At 37.7% G+C, this 20,636-nt stretch overlaps 1 protein-coding gene across 2 annotated transcripts in view; it reads left to right on the top strand.

The window, feature by feature from the left end:
• The window catches only part of Rasal2 (RAS protein activator like 2), a 258,472-nt gene that overhangs the window by 217,111 nt on the left and 20,725 nt on the right, over positions 1 to 20,636 (top strand). Inside the window, exons 7-14 of one of the 2 annotated variants that reach the window (XM_028758525.1) lie at positions 853 to 951; positions 2,465 to 3,019; positions 4,361 to 4,505; positions 11,641 to 11,785; positions 12,462 to 12,698; positions 14,884 to 15,085; positions 17,490 to 17,668; positions 18,537 to 19,398. In XM_028758525.1, coding sequence (XP_028614358.1) covers positions 853 to 951; positions 2,465 to 3,019; positions 4,361 to 4,505; positions 11,641 to 11,785; positions 12,462 to 12,698; positions 14,884 to 15,085; positions 17,490 to 17,668; positions 18,537 to 19,398 — 2,424 coding nt within the window. Of the gene's footprint in view, positions 1 to 852; positions 952 to 2,464; positions 3,020 to 4,360; positions 4,506 to 11,640; positions 11,786 to 12,461; positions 12,699 to 14,883; positions 15,086 to 17,468; positions 17,669 to 18,536; positions 19,399 to 20,636 lie in introns of both variants that reach the window. The other variant, XM_028758517.1, reaches the window with a different exon arrangement.

The raw sequence follows: 20,636 nt of genomic DNA, 5'->3' as shown, positions 1-20,636 counted from the left end.
TTTTATGACTGTAACAAGAGCAATCCTTGACCAAGGACCATACTTTGTTTTTTTAATCTCCCACATGTTCCTAGATCAGCAGCCTCATTTCAGGTCTTCACTAAGCATCTGAATCTAGGAGCTGCCATTTCAGACACAGCACACTGTCTGATCTGATTCATTGTATTAATAAACTGAGAGTGATAGACTATAGCATCTTGAACAGATAGATCATTATATGTATTTTTATAATTAATAGGAATAAAGTTGTTATTATCATCATTATTATTATTGAAAATCTCTTGAACTTTTGTTTGTGGAGTTCAGTTCAGTAGGCTTTACTATGCACATAGTATACTATGTGCAGTGTTATAAATGACTGGAAATCAGTGGGTTAGTTGCCTCCTGGAGGAAAAATTCAGTTGTACTAATGCCTTTTAACTTCATTTAGTAGTAGCCTTCTGTAGCATTGGAATGAAGCAATCAGAAGAAATCAAATGATTTTACAAACATTTTCACTTTTTAGTTAATTTTTATTAGTGCAAATGAACATATTCATTTCAAGTAATTTTAGATGTGTCCTTAAATATTTTTTTAGTGTTATATTTTTCTGAACCACAGGCAAGCTAAATTGTAAATGAGCTTTGTTCTAATAGCTCAGAAGTGTGCATGTTACTTAGAGATTAAATTTTAATTAAAGATATGGCAAAGCTAAAACAACTGTTGTAGTTTTACATGGTAATATTTGAGTTCCAAACATGTCCCTAATTCTTTATAGAAATTAAAAGATAAATCACACACACACACACACACACACACACACACACACACACACACAGTCTTAAATCAACATCTCTAATCTTTGTGTTGAAGGTCACCTACTTAAGTGGAAGTAAATGCTTTAGCTGTAACTCCGCCTCAGAGAGAGATAAGTGGATGGAAAACCTTCGAAGGACAGTTCAGCCAAATAAGGTAATGGTGGCTTTGAGGGACAAAAATGTGTCACAAATAGGACATTTATACCACCCCCTCTAAGACCAGAAGATCTTAGATGGATCCTCTCAGAAGAGAGAGCAGACAGAATATAAATACAGGAAGACTGAAGAAGGATTAAGAAATATAAAGCCAATGTTCTTATCACCTCAGAGCTGCTGTGGCAGCAACCCACACAAAACTGGGTCTGTCCCATCAGCAGCAGTCAGTCATGGATTAGAAGAGGCTCAAGGGGACTCTACCCCCTCCATACTGAACTATTGGCTACTTATAGATTTAGGGGGAAGAGCAATTACAGATTTTGGTTGTATACCCACCACAGAAGCCCATCTGGCGCTAGTGGATGATTCTACCATGCATATTTTCTTGATTAAACTCAGTGGTTCTCAGAAAGGTGTGTGTGTGGGGTGGGGGTGAAATGAATGTGTAGGGAAGGAATTTGTAAGGAGGGTAGTAATGAGGGTGGGAAGGAATTAAAAATGCACATTATACATGAATGAAATTGTCAGAACCAATTCAAGAAAAGTCCTTTTAATGAATCACTTTGTAAGCAGCAAGTTGACAAAAGACAAATGTAGTAATATCTTGAGTTTATAAATCTTTGTTAACTTTTTGTTGTTGAAACAAGGTCTCAGTGTTTAACCAAGACTGGCCTTAAACTTGCAGCTGTTTCATCCCAGCCTTGCAAGTGCTGGGATTAATAGGCTAGTGCTACCACATCTGGCTTAGAGCTTGACAGTTTTAAAAAACATGTACATGTTATAACATTTTACACTGAAAATAATCTTACTGGAGATTGATATTATTGTCATTTTACCAATGTGAATACAGACTCAAAAAACTAGGTCGCTTGCTCTGCCAGAAGAAGTCAGGGTTGTTAGCAACTTCTTTGTGTTTTATTCCTAGAAATTAGTCCAGCCTCATATACCTGGCTATAGAGAACTTACTATTATTACATGCTGATATTTTTTTAACCCATGTAAAACAGAAAATATGTGGTTCTCTAAGATTTTTTTAAAAGTATTTTTGATTACATTTATTTGTGTGTGTACTCTGTGTGGGGGGGAGGGAGAGGGAGAGAGGGAGGGAGGGAGGGAAGGAAAGAGGGAGGGAGGGAGGGAGAGAGAGAGAAAGAGAGAGAGAGAGAGAGAGAGAGAGAGAGAGAGAGAGAGAGAGAGAGAGAGAGAGAGAGATCAAGCACTGTATGTGTAGGAAAGTCAGAGGATAATTTGTAGGAGTTGCTTCTTTTCCTTCTACCTGTGTCCTGGGATCAAATGCAGGGTGTCAAACTTGGCAGCAGGTGCAGCTAATGAACTGTCTTACTAGTGAAGTCTTCAGAGTTCTATGATCCTAAACAAAGAGATGGTGATTCTTCTTCCTAGTTGTTGACTGCTCTTAATAGAGGACCATTAATAATCAGCATTACTTTAAGAAGAAAGCCTTTTCTTTCTGGTATGTCAGCTTTAAATTCAACTTTGTTATCTCTTTTTAGGACAATTGTAGACGAGCTGAAAATGTTCTCCGTTTATGGATCATTGAAGCCAAGGACCTTGCCCCTAAAAAAAAATATTTCTGCGAACTGTGCCTTGATGATACCCTCTTTGCTCGTACAACCAGCAAGACCAAAGCAGACAATATTTTTTGGGGTGAACATTTTGAATTCTATAGCCTTCCACCTCTTCATAGCATCACAGTTCATATTTATAAGGATGTGGAAAAAAAGAAAAAAAAGGACAAGAATAATTATGTAGGGCTAGTCAACATTCCCACTGCCAGTGTGACTGGTCGCCAGTTTGTAGAAAAGTGGTACCCAGTGAGTACACCCACACCCAACAAAGGAAAGACAGGAGGACCTTCTATTCGGATTAAGTCACGTTTCCAAACTATCACCATTCTGCCTATGGAGCAATACAAAGAATTTGCAGAATTCATCACCAGCAACTACACCATGCTGTGTTCTGTTCTTGAGCCAGTAATTAGTGTGAGGAATAAAGAAGAGTTGGCTTGTGCCTTAGTACACATTCTTCAAAGTACTGGCAGAGCCAAGGTAAGTCAGAAGGGGTATGCTACCTTAAAGTCCTTCCTTACCGTGTACAAAGAGAACAAAGCTGTGGACACTGATAGATACTCTGAGAGTCTAGACAAAAAATTTTCAGAAAAAGAAAAGGGAATTCAGGGTGGGTTAAGGAAGCCTGTTTGCAGATCTATAAGAGATTGAGATTTTAGCTAAAGTGAAATGGGAGAGCTAGCAAATACTTACTTCTAGTTTATTTTCATGAAGTAGGTAACGTGGATTATTGTTTTTGTTGTTTTCTCTTTGAAACATGGTCTCATCATGTTACTCATTCTAGCCCCAAACTTTTGATCCTCCTGCCTCAGCCTCCCAAATCCCAGAATTAAAGGTATGATACAGGTGCAGAACTTCATGCCTATCGAAAGTTTTTCTGGAGTCCTTAATCTTTCTTGAGTACTTTCTCACTGTATTTTAAGATTAACTGCTAACTGTATCCCAGTGGTACAGAAGGAGATATTCAAGAAATGTACAAAGTGTAAATCTTCATGGAGTTAAAATCTGGATCTGAAATGAAAACACCAAGGGATGTTGTACAGTTCCTTGGCAGATGTTTCTTGGTAATCTTTTATCTAAATGGAAATGAAAACTGGGAAGATAAAATAGCATCTAACATGTGCCAATAACTGTTAGATGCTCAAGTGTGTCTTCATTGTACGTGTTGAACAAAACTAAGCACTATCTTGGCCTCATGGAGCTTTCAATTTTCTGGAGCACCATATTAAGTAATTGAGCAGCAAATCTGTGATTATAGTGAGAAGTGCAGAGAGTAAAATGGTAAGGAGTGCTAGGAACTGAAGGTGAGGTGCTGGGATAATCCTGGTCCAGGAGGAATCAGTATATAACCCAAGATCTCAAGGTTTCTAGAAGTTTGTTTTATGGTATGGTAGAGGTGAGGGTGGGAGGAGAGCAGAACTGAGAACAGCATTTGCAAACGTTTCTTGTGGTGAATAGAAAACATTGTGTGTAGAAAAGGCTGTGTGGGGTAAAGGACAGAAGAACCAGAGCAACGTGTAGGGACTGGAGCAGAGAGAATAGACACTAGGTACGGTGGGGGCAGGGCAGGGGAAGAGAACTTAGAGATGCGTCCAGAAGTTTTTTCAAAAGTGTATTAGAAAATCTCAGAAGGAATTCAGAAAATAAACTTAGAGTTGGCAATACTAAGCTTTTTGGCCTGTCTGCCTTTTCTCTTTCCATGGAATTTGGTGACTTAGTTTTAAAACAATGTTCCCAGGATATCTGCTATTTCTACAATCTTTTCTGATGTTTATTACTCAACTCAGTTGCTTTCTTTCTGACTGAACATTATTCTTCCAGGATTTTCTGACTGACTTGGTGATGTCAGAGGTGGATCGTTGTGGAGAGCATGATGTCTTGATCTTCAGAGAAAACACCATTGCCACTAAATCCATTGAGGAATACCTCAAGTTGGTGGGACAACAGTACCTTCATGATGCACTAGGTATGGAAAAGGAAGATATCTATCTTCTTTGTCTTTCAGTTTTAACTTTTTTTTTAACCTCCTAGGACAAACAAGTTGAACCCAGACTCTGCATGTATTTAGTTCATCTGACTTGAGTGATTTAAACTTCAACTGTAAACTGTCCTTCCCAGCACAGTAACTACACACGTCCATTGTAACATGAGTCAAGTAAAAAACCCATCAGCGTATACACCCAACCCAAAACCTTTGCATTTCTGATCCCAAGATATGTAATATTATTGATAGATTTCACCATTAGAACTGAGGTGTTCTATTTCTCCTAAAATTATTAGGTATTCATATTATATCGCTATATTACCTCAATCTTAAAAGGATTAACCTACCATTTATTATCAGGCATACAAAGCTCTCATCAGAAATTAAGAAATGCTTGATAGTTTCTACAGTTCTACACTTCTGTTTTAAGGTTTTTAGTAACTAATTTCTGTCCAATCATTACTTGTTGATGACTAAGGCACTCAAAGATCTAGATGTGGTTATGAAATGAAGTCATTGCTGATAGAGTAAGACAAGGTGTTAGACAAATAACATAATAAGGTGATGGGATAATAAAGTGAGTACGAAATCCTTGAAGAAAATAGTGGTTTAGAGGTGGACTGCTGGTCTGTCATAGCCTTGGCTTGTTGGTCTGTGATAGCCTCAGCTGGCCTTGTTTTCATAGCAGTCCTCCTGCCTCAGCCTCCCAGTGCTAGGATTATAGACATGAGCCACCATGACCAGCAATTTCTTGTATCTTCATACGCCTAGATCTTCACACAGAATGTACTATAGCACTGTACTGTACAAACATAATGGTAGCCACATATGTGTGTGATATGTGTGTGTTTATTAAGTAACTTCAAACTTTTAAATAAGAGTAAAAAAGAATAAGAGAAACCAATGAAATTATGGCAAATTTTATTTAATACAGTATATTTCATATTAACAGCTGATCAGTATGGGAAATGTTAATGATGCATTTATTTTCATAGTCTGAAATGTGGTGTATATTTTACATTCATCCTACATTTTAATCTATTCTAGTTATATTTCTAGTGCCTATCAGTCACATGTAACCATCAACAACGGGTAGTAATAAAGGTATGCTGAATGATTATAAGGATTTTTGTTCACAAGGAGTTATAATATAAGGAAATACAATAAGGTTGTTTGTTTAACCAAAAGAAAAATCCTGTGTTTTTGCAGAGAATTTGTAAGGACAATAGGGATTAGCATAAAAGAAAAAAATAAGACATGAAATAAAAAGCATATGCAATAAACCTTTCAGTGGAAAGGGAGCATGAGAATAAAACAGTGAGATGACTCAGTGGGTAAAGGCACTTGTCACCAGTGCTGGTGACCCAAATTTAGTTCCCAGGACCCATATGATAGAAACAGTGAACTAACTCCCACAAGTTGTTCTCTACTTCCATACATGTATCATAGCACTTGTAGGCAGGTGCACAGGCACACAGACACCCATAGATCTTGATATCATGCAGTTATGGCCTGTCAGATGTAAATGTTGGGAAGCAAACTCAAGTCCTCTGCAAGGGCAGTGTATATGCTTAACTGCTTAGCCATCTCTCCAGCCCCTTGGTTAGATTCATAACAGAAATCATGGAAGTAGTAGACTTGAAAAGGGGGGAATTATATGTTTACCGTAGATGTATTCTGGTAGGAATTTTGGGGGTGTTTCAGTGGGAAAGCAAGTGACAACATACATCTAGACTCGAGGTGTGAGGACTCGGGGGCTAACTCATATAAAAGTGTTAAATAAAGTTAGGAAAATATCAAAACAAAAAAGAAAGAGCCAAAAACATACCTCATGATTCATGTCTGCTGAGAGTGTAAATGGAGAATGAGGAATCAAGAAAAATGATCGGAGAGAAAATGCAAAAAGAAAACCAGGGAAACACAGCACTGGGCACTGATAGAGAAGATAGGAAGAGAGTTAGGGAAGGGATCTTTTTCTGGGTGCCTCCTACATAGTCAGCTGTATCAGGATAAAGTTGAATATGTCAGAAACTCATTGAAGTGGATAGTGAACGCAGACTTCATACTTACTATGAGAAACACATAGATGTACATGTTCCCCCTGATGCTCTGGGTGAAGAGTAGAAGGGTTGTGCAATCCAAATCAATGGTAGGAACAAGGTTTCCCTACAAAGTGGCATATCTCCATGCACATCAGAGTGTGCCTGCTTGTGAGTAAGGAACATTCTGGAAGAGCGTGTCTGTTGACAGATGCATTGTGGATGTCAAGTTCAGTGTTCTCCCCGTGGTTATCGTTTAAAAAGAAAAGGAGAGAAGGATATTTGCCTAAGAGAACTAGCAGAGTCTGCAAACTTCTCAGTCTCTCTAAAGAAGATGGTATCCACCAACATGTTGTCAAAAAGCCCTTAAACAAAGAAGGTGAGGAGCCCAGGACTATAAAGCCCCCAAGATTCAGCATCTTGTTACTCCACATGTCCTACAACACAAGTGCTCTGAAGAAACAACACACTAAGAATGAGGAAGAGTCTGCAGAATATGTTAAACCTTGGGCCCAGAGAATGAAAGAAGCCAAAGAAAAACTCCAGGATCAGATTGCCAAGAGATGTGGGATGTCCTTGCTGAGAGCTTCCACTTCTGAGTCCAGTAAAAATAAAAGAGTCTTTAAAAATCATAGTCAGATGTTGGGGCCAGGGCAAGTCAGAGAAGCTGAAGATACAGCTCAGTGGTAGCACATCTTTAAGTATTCATGATGCCCTAGATTTAATCCCGACTACCTTTTTTATTCTTATATTATTACTTATTTACGTTTTTGTGTATGTGTGTGAGAGAGAGGCAGAGACAGGGAGAACAAACACAACCTGTTCTCTTTTTCCACCATGTGGGTGCCAAGGATCCAGCTAAATTCCATCAGGCCTTGTAGCAAGTGCCTTTGCCCATGGAATCATTCTGCTAGCCTAAGACCACCTTTGACAAAAAATTCAAATGGTAAGAAAAAGTATTTGTCAAATTGTTTCACAAGTTTAATAGTACTTGTGGTATTTCAGGTCAGTGAATCAAGAGGAAAGAAGCCAGACAGTGGTGGCACATGCCTTTAGTCCCAGCACTTGGGAGGCAGAGGCATGTAGACCTCTGAATTCTAGGCCAAACTGGTCTACAGAGCCAGTTCCTGGGCAGACAGGACTAGGCAGAGAAACCCTGTCTTGAAAAATGAAAAAATAAAAAAAAGGAAAAAATCATAAGTGGTAAAAAGTAATGGCTGATTGGTCAGGAGAGGGCTGTGTTTCCGTGAAGCACACCTGTTGTAGGAACAATTCCTACTTTGAACAAGAGATTTTTTTTTTTTTTTCACTTCTGTTATCTTGAAATCTACTCAGTTGCTTTGGTATAAGATCTAATAGGGATTATGAGGAAAAACACTTGATTCTCACTGATATTAGAAAAATGCTCTTAATCTCGTTTACATAGGTGCTTACTATAATTATCAATTGTATGTCATGGTTTGCTTTAATGATTTACATTATCCAATAAAAGGCAACAATGAAGCATCTCTAACAATATTCTCTATTCTGTGAACATGAAGGTGAGAATATTGATATATAAGATCTATTTGCTTAAAGGGGTTTCTGAAATAAATATCCAAAATGATAAATGTATACCAAGTCCTTTGATACAATATTGAATAATTAAATATCTAATGAGCTTAGCAAGGCATGAAAATTAATTCATTGAGCATGGGAAACAATTCAGATAACCTTCCAAAAATCTCTTTTAAAATTCTGTAACCTAACACCATGGTCTAGGGTAAAGAAAATGGTTGCAGCTTCCAAGAGCATGAAAACAATTAACTCATAACATCCTCCATACTGAGATTGGATTGTCATCTTCTTAATGAAGTTTTGTTGTATGTCATACACTTTAAACAAAAAGCAAAAAAGAGATGCTATTTCCAAACTCCTGAACTCTTTGATTTTAGAAACTGCCGATCAGGCCTGGGGATTGTAGTTCATTGGTAGTTTAGTATCCACCCATCCTCAAAGAAAGTTGCCTGTCATAATGTATAGTATCATCTAGCTTCGTAGGCTGTCTTGATCTTAATGAAAACATTACTCTCTACTGAAAAAAAAAAAAAGAAAAAAAAGCCTGCTTTATTTAGATTTAAGTCTTCCATCTGTTAGCTCCCTTTACCTGACTGATTTAAGTCAACTTGTTGTTGGTATCTTATGACACAGAAGAAATGCCCTCTGTGAAACATACATCTCTCAGAAGGTGTAATTTCCATGCTGGTGTTGGAGGCAAATGCCTTTCAGTGGTATTAAGTCAACACCCGTTGACTTACACCTACATATGAAATGTTGATGATAGTAACAATTTGGTGATTTGCATAGAAAACACATAATAGAACTGAGCATGGTAGTACATGTTTGTATTTCTATCAGTTTCAAGGTAAAGGCAGGACTGCTTAATGAGTTTGTAGTCAGTCTGCTATATATGAGATCTTTCCTAAAAGGGGAAAAGGGGCGGGTTGGAGTGATAGCTCAGTGGTTAAGAGGGCTTAGTGCTCTTACAGAGAACCTACATTGGGTCACCAGCAGCCACATAGGGGCTCTCAACCATTACAAATCCAGTTGTCGTGAATTTGATGTCACCTTCTGATCTCCACTGATACCAGGCACTTGGGCAGTGCACATACAGACATAAACACATAAAATAAAACTAAATGTGTTTAATTTAAAAAGTGTTTTCAAAGAAGGGGCTGGAGAGATGGTATGCATTTAAGAGAGCTTGCTTACTGCATAATTATGAGAATTGCAATTTGGATAACAACACCCACATAATAGCTAGTATCCACAAACAGCTATAACTCCAGCCTCCAGGAATCTGACAATCTCTTGTGGCCTCCATGTACAAAGGCATGCTCATCCGCACACATACGTGCTTATATTCATGAAAATACAGATGAATAAATTATTATTTTCTTTACAATTCAACTAAATATTTCAATTCAGTAATTGCCCCCTGTAGCTCTTATTCTTTTCAAATGCAAAGCAACAAACTCAGTTTTCAAATAAGTACCTTTTTAGATACAAATTTATTTTTAAAATGTTTCATCTTTGTTTCAGCATACTACACATTATCAGATATGTTACAAATGTAAAAAGGAGAACAATTTTCTGAATTTTAATAATATTTTAAGGTATCTCATCTTTTGAGGACCTATAGTGCTAGTACTACAAACAGTTTGTGTCTGGACCCTCAGTAACTTATTGGACTATTTACATGAAGAATGAAAGAAAAATAGTTAATATTTATATTATTAGTAGTTCTCTAGAATAGTTGTGACCCAAATAAAACACCCTTAACAGAATATCATATTTCCAGTTTGACCAATTATTATCAAAATATTTGAAGCTGATACAAGTTTACATTTATGTACCTTTAAATGAAACAGATTGTGTGGAAACATGGAACAAACATAATTTTATGGGAATTGTTAACATTTTCTAAACATTGCCAGTTTAGCAATTTTTGCTTTATTAAAAACTATCTTAAAGTGACATACTTTATACATAATAATGCTTTCTATATGGACCCCAACTAAGTGCCAAGAACAATACTACATTGGGGTGGGGAGCACTCCTTATCACAAGTCTACAAGACATGTCTGATGCTAATAAAGCAGCCAAGGCTCAGACTAGTTAAGTGACCTTTCAAGGCCCCTTAGTCAGTTAAGTGAGGGATCTGGGGCTTGACCTTAGAGCTCTCCATCTCTCTTGATACTATAGTGCATATTCATATTCCTCTCCTCTCTCTCTCTCTCTCTCTCTCTCTCTGTGTGTGTGTGTGTGTGTTACTTTGTTTCCTGTTCTCTAAGAGTATTTCTTCAAAACAGCACTTTTATCCTCCATGATGGCTTTTTTTTTTTTAGTTTTTCTTTACCTCAGTAATAATCACTCTGACAGAAAATGTGTTTCATTTTACTTCTGCTACTTAATTTTGTAGAAAGTATTATTCTCCTCTAAAATGACTAACCTGAACCTCAAGTCAGGAACCTTTTTGAACTCAAAACAGTAACCTTCTTGAACCTCAACAAGGATCTTTAAAAGGTCCGCTTCACTTTAATGAAGAGAGACCTGTAAGAAAACAAAACTATGTACTTCCATCTCTTATAAAAACCTAGTAAGTTCCTGTACTGCTTTTTTTTTATTGGATGTTTTATTTACATTTCATATGTTGTCCCCTTACCCCATCCCCCACCCACCCAGGAACCCCCAATCCCCTCACCCCTCCTCCCCCTTGTCTGTGGATGTAACCTCTATCTACCCCCCACTCCCACCTCCCTACCCTCAAAATTCCCACCCCCTGGAGTTGTTCAAGGGGGTGAGTTTGAACATGATTAAAACCTGCTTCCTAATGTTTAAAGGTTTGTCCTACAAGTGAGATAAGCATGTGAATAAATATACACAAGATATAAAGCATGGACTATTAGGAGACACAGAAGAAGCATACATAGTAGAGTTAAACAGATACGTTGATCTCAGAGAATGTTAAGCATATCTTTATAGGCAGGCTATTTGGCCAGTGCTTGTAAACATATGGAAAACATATAAGGTATATAAAAAGAAATGTTGCAGTTTTGTGTGGAAGGTTAAATTACTGTCCCCTATGCTAGTGGTAGACCTGAAGAGCCTTGCTTGGATCTGTGTTAGACACCAACATCATTCCTAAAACCTTAGTCGGGTTACCTGTTCATTCAAGCTTGGGTTGAGTTTTTTACCTGAAACGATGATATTATTTAAACTACTAGGGGGAGCTCTGTTACAAGTTCATGATAATTAAGTATGTCTTGGGACTCCAGTAAAAGATACTGTATTTTTCAATCAAAATGTCACTAATTTTATAAATAATTATGATACTGGTGATTGGTTGAATTCTGCTTCCAGGATAAAGAGAATACACATACATGGGTGGAGGTAACTGTTGGGTTCTAAAGCATGATGCTTCATGGTCTCTCCATGCCAGGTCTGAGGGAAGAACTCTCAAGAGTGCTCAGTCATTTGTATTCTATTTAGGAAGTAGAGTATTGTTATAGTACTTGTCACCTTTTCTCTTTGATCAGGGGAGTTCATCAAAGCCTTGTATGAATCAGACGAGAACTGTGAAGTAGATCCCAGCAAGTGTTCATCTAGTGAACTGATAGACCATCAGAGCAACCTGAAAATGTGCTGTGAGTTGGCTTTCTGCAAGATCATCAACTCGTACTGGTGAGCTTGTATCCTTGCCAAAGAACCTACTCTTCCCAAATGAAAGTTAACACAAGGAAAGGACTTGGAGGAAATTGCAAGATTCCCTTCCTTAGTACTGCCTAAAATAGCACCCTTCACTGTAAGCGGGACTTCTGAACAACCCTTTCTATCTGTCAGCAGTCTGCTTCCTAATACCTAAAAGTAGAGATATGGGTCGGGGTTGTTTTATTGTGTTTGGGTTGGCTTTTACTTGTTAAATTCTTAGCTAGTATGGAACAGATGAATTCATAAATTTTGATCTTTTCTCTACCACAAGCAAATAGTGACTTTGAGAAGATTTTTTCATGATCTTCCTTTAGGGGTGTTATGGTGAGCTGTGTTAAACCAGATAGTCAGAAGCCTTATGCCATTTTCCCACTTAGCTAAAGTAAATTTGTACTAATCCAGAGTTTTGTAACTTTTCAGTTTCAAATTGCCCTCTGGCCTTCTGTGAGTTTCCCACATCTTGTCAGCCATGACTCAGGCTGATCCCCATTCCTAGGTGTCTAATGGGTCCTCCTCCTAGCTCAGCTCTAGGCCAGTGGTGTCCTGGGTTAAACTGGTGTCACTTATACTTTCACGTGTCATGACACTTTTATATTTAGAAGTTTGGGGTATTTTTTTTGTGTGTGTGTATGTTTTCCCTTCTCTGTAGTGTCTTCCCCCGTGAGTTGAAAGAAGTGTTTGCATCATGGAAGCAGCAGTGCCTGAACCGAGGCAAGCAAGACATCAGTGAGCGGCTCATCAGCGCCTCACTGTTTCTCCGTTTTCTTTGCCCAGCCATTATGTCTCCCAGTCTTTTCAACCTGATGCAGGAGTATCCTGATGACCGCACATCTCGGACACTAACTCTTATTGCCAAGGTCATTCAGAACCTGGCCAACTTTGCCAAGTAAGAGAAACTACCTCCCTGACCCCTTTTAAAACACCTGGTTTAAAAAAAAAATACATGAGCATTTGGATGAGGCTAGGGAGCCACATACCTGCTCTTACTAGATTTTTATTGCATTGTCAATAAATTTTTTTAAAGGGAAACAAATATTAAACTCTGGTACAAACATTTATTGAAGTATTTATAACAATTTAAAGTAATTTTTATAAAAAAATCCAATGAAAATGTTGATAACTAGATTAAAATACTAATTAAAAGCTAGGGTGTAAATGGTACATATGCTACCATTTTAGTAATATGAAAAAATAATACAGATATGAGAGTATTGGGAAAGGGCTGGTAATATGCTTACATCATATGTACAAGTGTTGTCAAAAGAGTTAATGCTTGAAATTTATTAATATCATAAGTTAAAGGTAGCATTTATAATTTAGTTTAAAATGGTTCTATATAATTTTTAAAAAGTATGCATACCTGTAGAGAATGAAAGCAAACCTGCCCACCTCCCTAAAAGTTAACAATTGGTTGATCTAGATGAAAAGCAAATGGATGTTTGTTATTCTTTCAACTTCTCTGTAGGCTTAGAAAACCAAAAACAGAGACTCACACCTTCAATCCCTGCACTCAGGAGCTAGAAACAAGTGTGTCTCTGTGAGTCCAAGGGGGACCCTGGGCTATATAGATTATACAGCAGCCAGCCAATGAGACTGTCTCAAAAAAAAAAAAAAAAAAAAAAAAAAGGGAGGGAGGGCGGGGGGGGGGGGGGTGGAAGAGAGGGAAAAGAAAAGAACCAGGAAAGAGTTCACACATTGCAAAATTGATTACATATTTATATTTAATGTTGAGACACAGAAGCTTCTACCAACAGCGTGTGGAAGAAAAACTGTCAGAGAAGCAGATTGTCTTCTCATATATTGTTTTGTAGTTTTTTTAATTTTTTTATGTATGAATGTTTTGCTTGCATGTATGTTTCTGTACCACATGCATGCCTGGTGCTTGCAGAGTCCAGAAGAAGGCATTGAATTTTCTAGGACTGGAGTGAGAGGCCATTGTGAGCCACTGTGTATGTGCTGGGAATGGGACCTAGGTCCTCTGGAAAAGCAGCTAGTGCTCTTAATTTCTGAACCATCTCTCCAGCCCTCAAATATGATATTTTATAATTTTCTGTTTGAATTTTGTGGACCTCATAGCTAGGTCAACACAGAAAGATTTGCCCATGTTTGAGCTATTTCTTATGAAATTATTTTTAGGTTATGTTGGGACAGGTTTATATAGTTAAAGTAGGATAGATAAGATCCAGAGGGAGAGAATTTTCTTCTCTGATGAAATAAAGAGCATGGGCAGAGACATAGAAAAAGTCCACTCCCATACAGTTTCCCCTGGTGCAAGAATTTGCAGTCCATAGTTTTAATTACCTATGATTATTTAATATTAAATGGTCCAAAATATTAAATGGGAAGTTGTAGAAACACACCATTCTGAGTAGCAAACATTTCATAAAGTCTAGCTCAGTCCAACCCAGAATATCAATTATCCATTTATTCTATATATCTATGAAGTATGGGCCACTTATCTGTTAATAGGCTCCTTGTTTTTATGCTAACTAATGAAGTATCATAATACTTATATTCACATAACCTTTTATTACTTAGTAATAGTCCCCCAAAAACAAAATAGTTATGCTGTGAGTTTGGATGTGCTAAAGAACAATTATAAAGTCACTTTAAGGTTGATTTTCCTGGGGTTTTGTTGTTGTTTTGCTTTTAATGAAATGAGTGCATGTATAGGGCAAAACATAGAGTTCCATGATATCTGCAGTTTCAGACATCAGTTGGAAATCTTCAATATGAACCATGGGTAAAGAAGGGACTACTGTGGAATGTATTTGGAAACTGAAATTAGTTGACAGTTGTCTTGATGGGCATTTGGTAGATAACCAAAGCTGTATTATATGAGAATTTTGAAGACCAAAAAAAAAAAAAGCATTTTTTTTGTTTCTACTCTTGAGATTTTTCAACATGAATTAAAGTAATACTAAAAAAGAATATTGTAGCAGTTGCCACTTAAAGAAACAAAAATCCTTATCACAAAATAAAAAGAAATAATACCTATTTGTAAGTCAACTCAAAATGTTAGTATGTCTTTTCTTGATCTATGTTCTTTCTTATTTTCTCACCTACCTCAGGTTTGGTAACAAAGAGGAATACATGGCATTCATGAATGATTTTTTAGAACATGAATGGGGTGGAATGAAGCGGTTCCTTTTGGAGATTTCTAATCCTGACACCATCTCAAACACCCCAGGCTTCGATGGTTACATTGATTTGGGCAGAGAGCTGTCGGTTTTGCATTCCTTACTATGGGAAGTAGTTTCCCAACTTGATAAGGTAAAGTAGGAGGGAGGGTGGTAGGAAATGGGAGATACTGAACCTTAGTATCCAGATTCTAGCAATCACCTATGATGATAGCACACAGCCTTTCTTCTGGTTAAGCAGCCTTAGTTACTTTAGACATCTAAAAGTAAATGATTATTATTGAGTGATGTACAACCAAAATTCCTAGAGAGCCATTGTATCGTTAATATATGCTTAGCTATCTGAGCCAATAAAATATTTCTGTAAATTTATAGAGTTATTTATAGGAAAAAGTTTTCAGATATGTGCATGTATATATATATATATATATCTAAAGCATATATATACCCTGATGGTGTGTGTGTGTGTGTGTGTGTGTGTTTGTGTGTGTGTAATGCATATATACATATCTGAAAATTTGCCTAGAAATTATTACCAGATACTAGAGTATGAATCTTTATCCATGTGAGAGAAACTTCATCTGGTAGTTTCTAAGGATAAGATCTTTTTTTAAAGTACAGGTTTATAAAATATTGTTCATATTTAAGTTAGCCTCACCATGGAGAAGTTGTTTTTCCTACTGTGTATGTCAGACCTGGATATAATTTTTAGCACTAAAAGCCACATAAGATCTGAAAACATGGATGTTTTATCTACTAATGTGAATTAAGAATGCAAAACTTATTTTCTAATGACAAACTTTTTTTATTTTAATAAGTGATGTAAAGTATACAAATCATTTTCTTCATTCTGGGATCTTACAAAGAGAAGTAGATTCTGTAGTAGAAAATAGTTCAGTAATCAGTTTTATCTGTGATGACTTACCTGTTTTATTAAATTTTCTTCATCTATAAAATGTTATATATAATAATGTCTAGTAATAAACGTCTTAGTAAATTTCACTTTCTAGAATAAATATGTAGATGGGAGTATGTCCACTGGTACTTAAAATGTTTATAAAACCATAAACCATTCCTTATTCTCAAGAACTACATCTTCACTTTGAGAAATGCTAGGTAGATATTAAGTTAAAGTTATGTGGAAAGTAAATTCTTCTTATATGAACCTTATCTTAGCACTGTTGAGTAAGTAAAGGCATTCTTCAGATGATATTCATACCTACTCAACAGAGTAGAAGAGTCTGTCAGTTGACTAGAGAGTATAGCTAAGTGTTAAAACACCTGCCTGGCATGCACAGACCTTAGGTTTGAATGCTAGCAATAAATACATACAATGTAATTCCATAAGAATACCTTCTCACCATAAACAAGGCCCTGGGTTTGATTACTAGACTCATAACACACACACACACACACACACACACACACACACTCACTCATAACACACACACACACACACATCTTACTGATCTTTGAGAAGCTAAAGAGTACCTAAAGGTAACCATGACTGTTGACCTAAATTGCATAACGGCTGAGAATTCCATGAGAATCCATGAGGATAAGAATTCCATGAGGAATGCTGGATAAGGTAGTGCATACCTTGAATCCCAATACTTGGAAGGCAGACAGGTGGATCTACCTGAGTTTGAGGCTAGCCTAGTCTACAAAGTGAGTTCCAAGACAGGCCAGACTACTAAAGCAATTATTTTAAAAGTTGTTGTTAGGTACATCAGTAAGATACACATGCAAGTATTTCTTTGAAGTAGTTCTCATTAATTCATGAAGTCTCTTTTAACAAATTTTTCTGTGTAAGTACATAGTCCTGGGAACTAGAAGTTTATCTAGACATATCTGAGAAGAGTGAAAGACGATCTGATTTTACTGGATTGGTTTAGCTTGGTTTGGTTTGGTTTGGTTTTTAACAGAAGACTCAGTTGACAGTAAGTCAAGGTTCCCAAGATTAAGTGTGATAGTGGGTTGTAATGTACACTGTGCACCCTGCAGTTCTCTGGGTCCCTGAGGGCAGCACCTTCCTGTATGTTGGCATGCATTGCTTTCCTCACATAACCCTTTTTCTTTGGAAGTTTCATCACACTAGCCAATCATCTGATCCTGAAGTTTCTTTGGTTAGAAGGTGTTTGGTTCTTCCATTTCCCTCTCCATCTTGGTCTGGTAGCCACTCAAAGCCTTAGTGTGCTTTGCATGCATATTTTAGTCGGAATGGCAATAGTGTGTTTGTTTGTTTGTTTGTTTGTTTGTTTTGAGCATGTCTTTTAATTTTTATTTGCATAATCCTAATTTCTATTTCTTTCTTTCCTCAATGTCTACTGCACCTTGTTCCGCCTCCTCCATTCATCTCGACGCCATGGTTCCGCTGCTCCATAACAATGCATTATGAACTTGCCACTCCCATATGCAATACCTACCCTCCCTCCAACCTACATCCTTCCATCAATGGGCATCATTGTCCCCAAAACAATATGTTGTGGATATCACAATGCTTATTGTCCAATTAGGGTGAAAATTCCTTCCTACAGGCAACTGTGGCAAAATTGGGACCTCTCCCTCGTGTTCTTGCTGATATTACCAAGTCTCTGACTAACCCTACGCCAATACAACAGCAGCTAAGACGTTTTGCTGAACACAGCTCCAGTCCAAACGTCAGTGGAAGCCTCTCCTCTGGGCTACAGAAAATATTTGAAGACCCCACTGACAGGTATGAAAGAGAAAGTTTGAGTACTGCTTCTCCGACAGATAATGTTTAGATTTTGCAGAAACCTATTTAACTTATTTTGTAAGTTTGTAACTTACAAGTTATAAACAACTGAAAAGAATCACAAGGTTAACCCAGTTGATTGTCACAATGCACGCAGTCAGTATTTCTTTCTAGGATGATACTGTAGTGTTTTATAATGTAAATATACACAGAGATCATTCATGTTTCATAGAAGATGAAGGGCTTTTATAAAATTCATATTTTCATATTGTCTACCACTCTCTAGACCAATGGTTCTCAACCTTCTTAATACTGAAACCCTTTTCCAGTTCTTCATGTTGTGGTGACCTCCTCCCGTAATAAAATTATTTCATTGCTAATTCATAACTGTAATCTTGCTACTGTTAGAAGTCATAATATAAATATCTAATATATAGGATATCTGATATGCCACCCCCAAGGAGATCTCAACCCATAGGTTGAAAACCTCTACTCTAGACCCTTAGTTATGGTTTTGTGTCTGTCTACTTGGATGGGTCAATAAAATGTTGAGCCTTAGATTCTGTGCTCTGAATTGGCAAAGTTTGAAGGTTTAGACAAAACTAAATATGAATTAGAACATTTGGGAGAATGTTCTAACTCAGTAAAAGCTGAAGACAGTGATTAGTGGTATATTATTTTCTACCTTTGAGAGAAAACTAGCAACCTAGATTTTATTGTAAGAATTGTAGTGAAGTCTGATTAGCTATAGAAATATAACTTCCACATTGAACCTGTGAAACTTGAGAAGAGTTCATATGCCCAAATGGAAGAACTATTATGTTGAATTTGCTTCAAGAGTAATAAAGAGGCCATTCTTTTTCCACAGTGATTTACATAAACTAAAGTCTCCAAGCCAGGATAACACAGACAGCTATTTCAGAGGAAAGACATTACTGTTGGTTCAGCAAGCCTCCTCCCAGAGCATGACTTACTCTGAAAAGGATGAAAAGGAAAACAGCCTTCCAAATGGTCGGAGCATCTCCCTCATGGACCTCCAGGACACTCATGCTGCTCAGGTAGAGCATGCATCTGTCATGCTTGATGTGCCTATGCGCCTTGCAGGAAGCCAGCTTTCTATAACCCAGGTAGCTAGCATCAAACAGCTTCGGGAAACCCAGAGTACTCCCCAGAGTGCACCTCAAGTGAGAAGACCCCTGCACCCAGCCTTGAACCAGCCAGGAAGTCTCCAGCCCTTGTCATTCCAGAATCCTGTCTATCACCTCAACAACCCAGTTCCAGCAATGCCAAAGGCCTCTGCAGATTCCAGTTTGGAGAACCTAAGCACTGCCAGTTCTAGAAGCCAAAGCAATAGTGAAGACTTCAAACTCAGTGGACCCAGCAATAGCAGCATGGAAGATTTCACCAAAAGAAGCTCACACAGTGAAGATTTCTCCAGGCGGCACACGGTACCAGACAGACACATACCTCTTGCTCTGCCACGACAAAATAGTACTGGGCAGTCCCAAATCCGAAAACTGGACCAGTCTGGGTTAGGTGCCCGAGCCAAAGCACCCCCATCTCTACCACACAGTGCTTCCTTGCGTAGCACAGGGAGCATGTCAGTGACATCTGCAGCCCTGGTGGCTGAACCTGTGCAGAATGGGAGCCGGTCCAGGCAGCAGTCCTCTTCCTCCAGAGAGAGCCCTGTTCCCAAAGTGAGAGCAATCCAGAGACAACAGACACAGCAGGTACGATGTGCTAAAAGGCCCTGGCCTCTGCTTGCATGGGCAGCTGCATTGGCCCTTTATGTATAAGCTATCCAGAACTGAATCGACTCTTAATAATGTTTCTGCAGCCTTTAAACAGAAGAAAGGAAGGAAAAGTTTGGGGGGACTTCTGGATAGGTGAGAGAAGGAGGAAGCTTAACTCGTTACCATTAGGAGACAAAAACACTCAGGAGGCTTTTCCTTTCCATGAGGAATAGCACCTTTCCTTCAAGGTGTGCTAAGAGCACAGCTGTGGCATTGGATGAGTAGTTACACAGGAGATTAATACACATTAAATAGGAGATCCATAGTCAAAATCAACTGTACTTTGGGAATCTGGAAATTAGTCCTTCTTAATTTTTCCCTTAAGCTTCCAGAATGAAGTTTTATATTCTGAGATTACAGTTTAACGTAACTGCTCTCCATTTCATCCCCCACCTCCCTGTGGAAATGCCAAGTCCCATGTGCCTTTTCCTGGAAATGGCTAGAATAATAAACAACTGAACTCATAGAGAAGCAAGGGAAAGAAGAAGAAAACACATAACCGCAGATGGTTGATAAGTACTTGAAATATTTGACCATTTCTTACATTACTACATACATGAACAAGTCCAGCTCGTATCATGCCAATGTAACATTTGAAATTTTATTTATTTTCCCAAAATGTAATCATACTTCCTTAATATATGACATTTTGAATCATTTATATATTTTTTGCCCTTAGATAGAAACTAATAACTTTAGAGAGATCTCTCTTCTCCCCTATATAAGTGTGTGTGTGTGTGTGTGTGTGTGTGTGTGTGTGTGTGTTTCATCTAAAAGAGTTTTTTTCCTAAAAATTTTTATTCGTGTAGTTTTTAATGTAATATTTTTATTTTATCATTTACTTATTTATTTTTGGAGGCCAAGTCTCACTGAGTAACCATGGCTGGCCTTGAATTCATGGAAATTAGCCTGCCTCTGCCTCCCTAGTGCTGAAATTACAGCCTTGCACCACTTTACCTGGCTTGAATATTTGTATTCTTTGAGAATTTGCATAAAATGTGTTTTGACCAATTCCAACCATATTCCTTCCCCTCCAGTTTCTCCTCTGTTATTCAACCCCACTCTTCTATTCCAGTTTAATGCACTCACTCTCTTTAAAAAAAAAAAATTAGTCTACTTAGGGCTCTGTGTGTGTGTGTGTGTGTGTGTGTGTGTGTGTGTGTGTGTGTGTGTGT

This window comes from Grammomys surdaster, unplaced genomic scaffold (assembly GCF_004785775.1).
Source record: "Grammomys surdaster isolate TR1022 unplaced genomic scaffold, NIH_TR_1.0 130, whole genome shotgun sequence".
NCBI classification, from domain to species: Eukaryota; Metazoa; Chordata; class Mammalia; order Rodentia; family Muridae; genus Grammomys; species Grammomys surdaster.
This window is presented reverse-complemented; position numbering and strand designations above follow the sequence as displayed.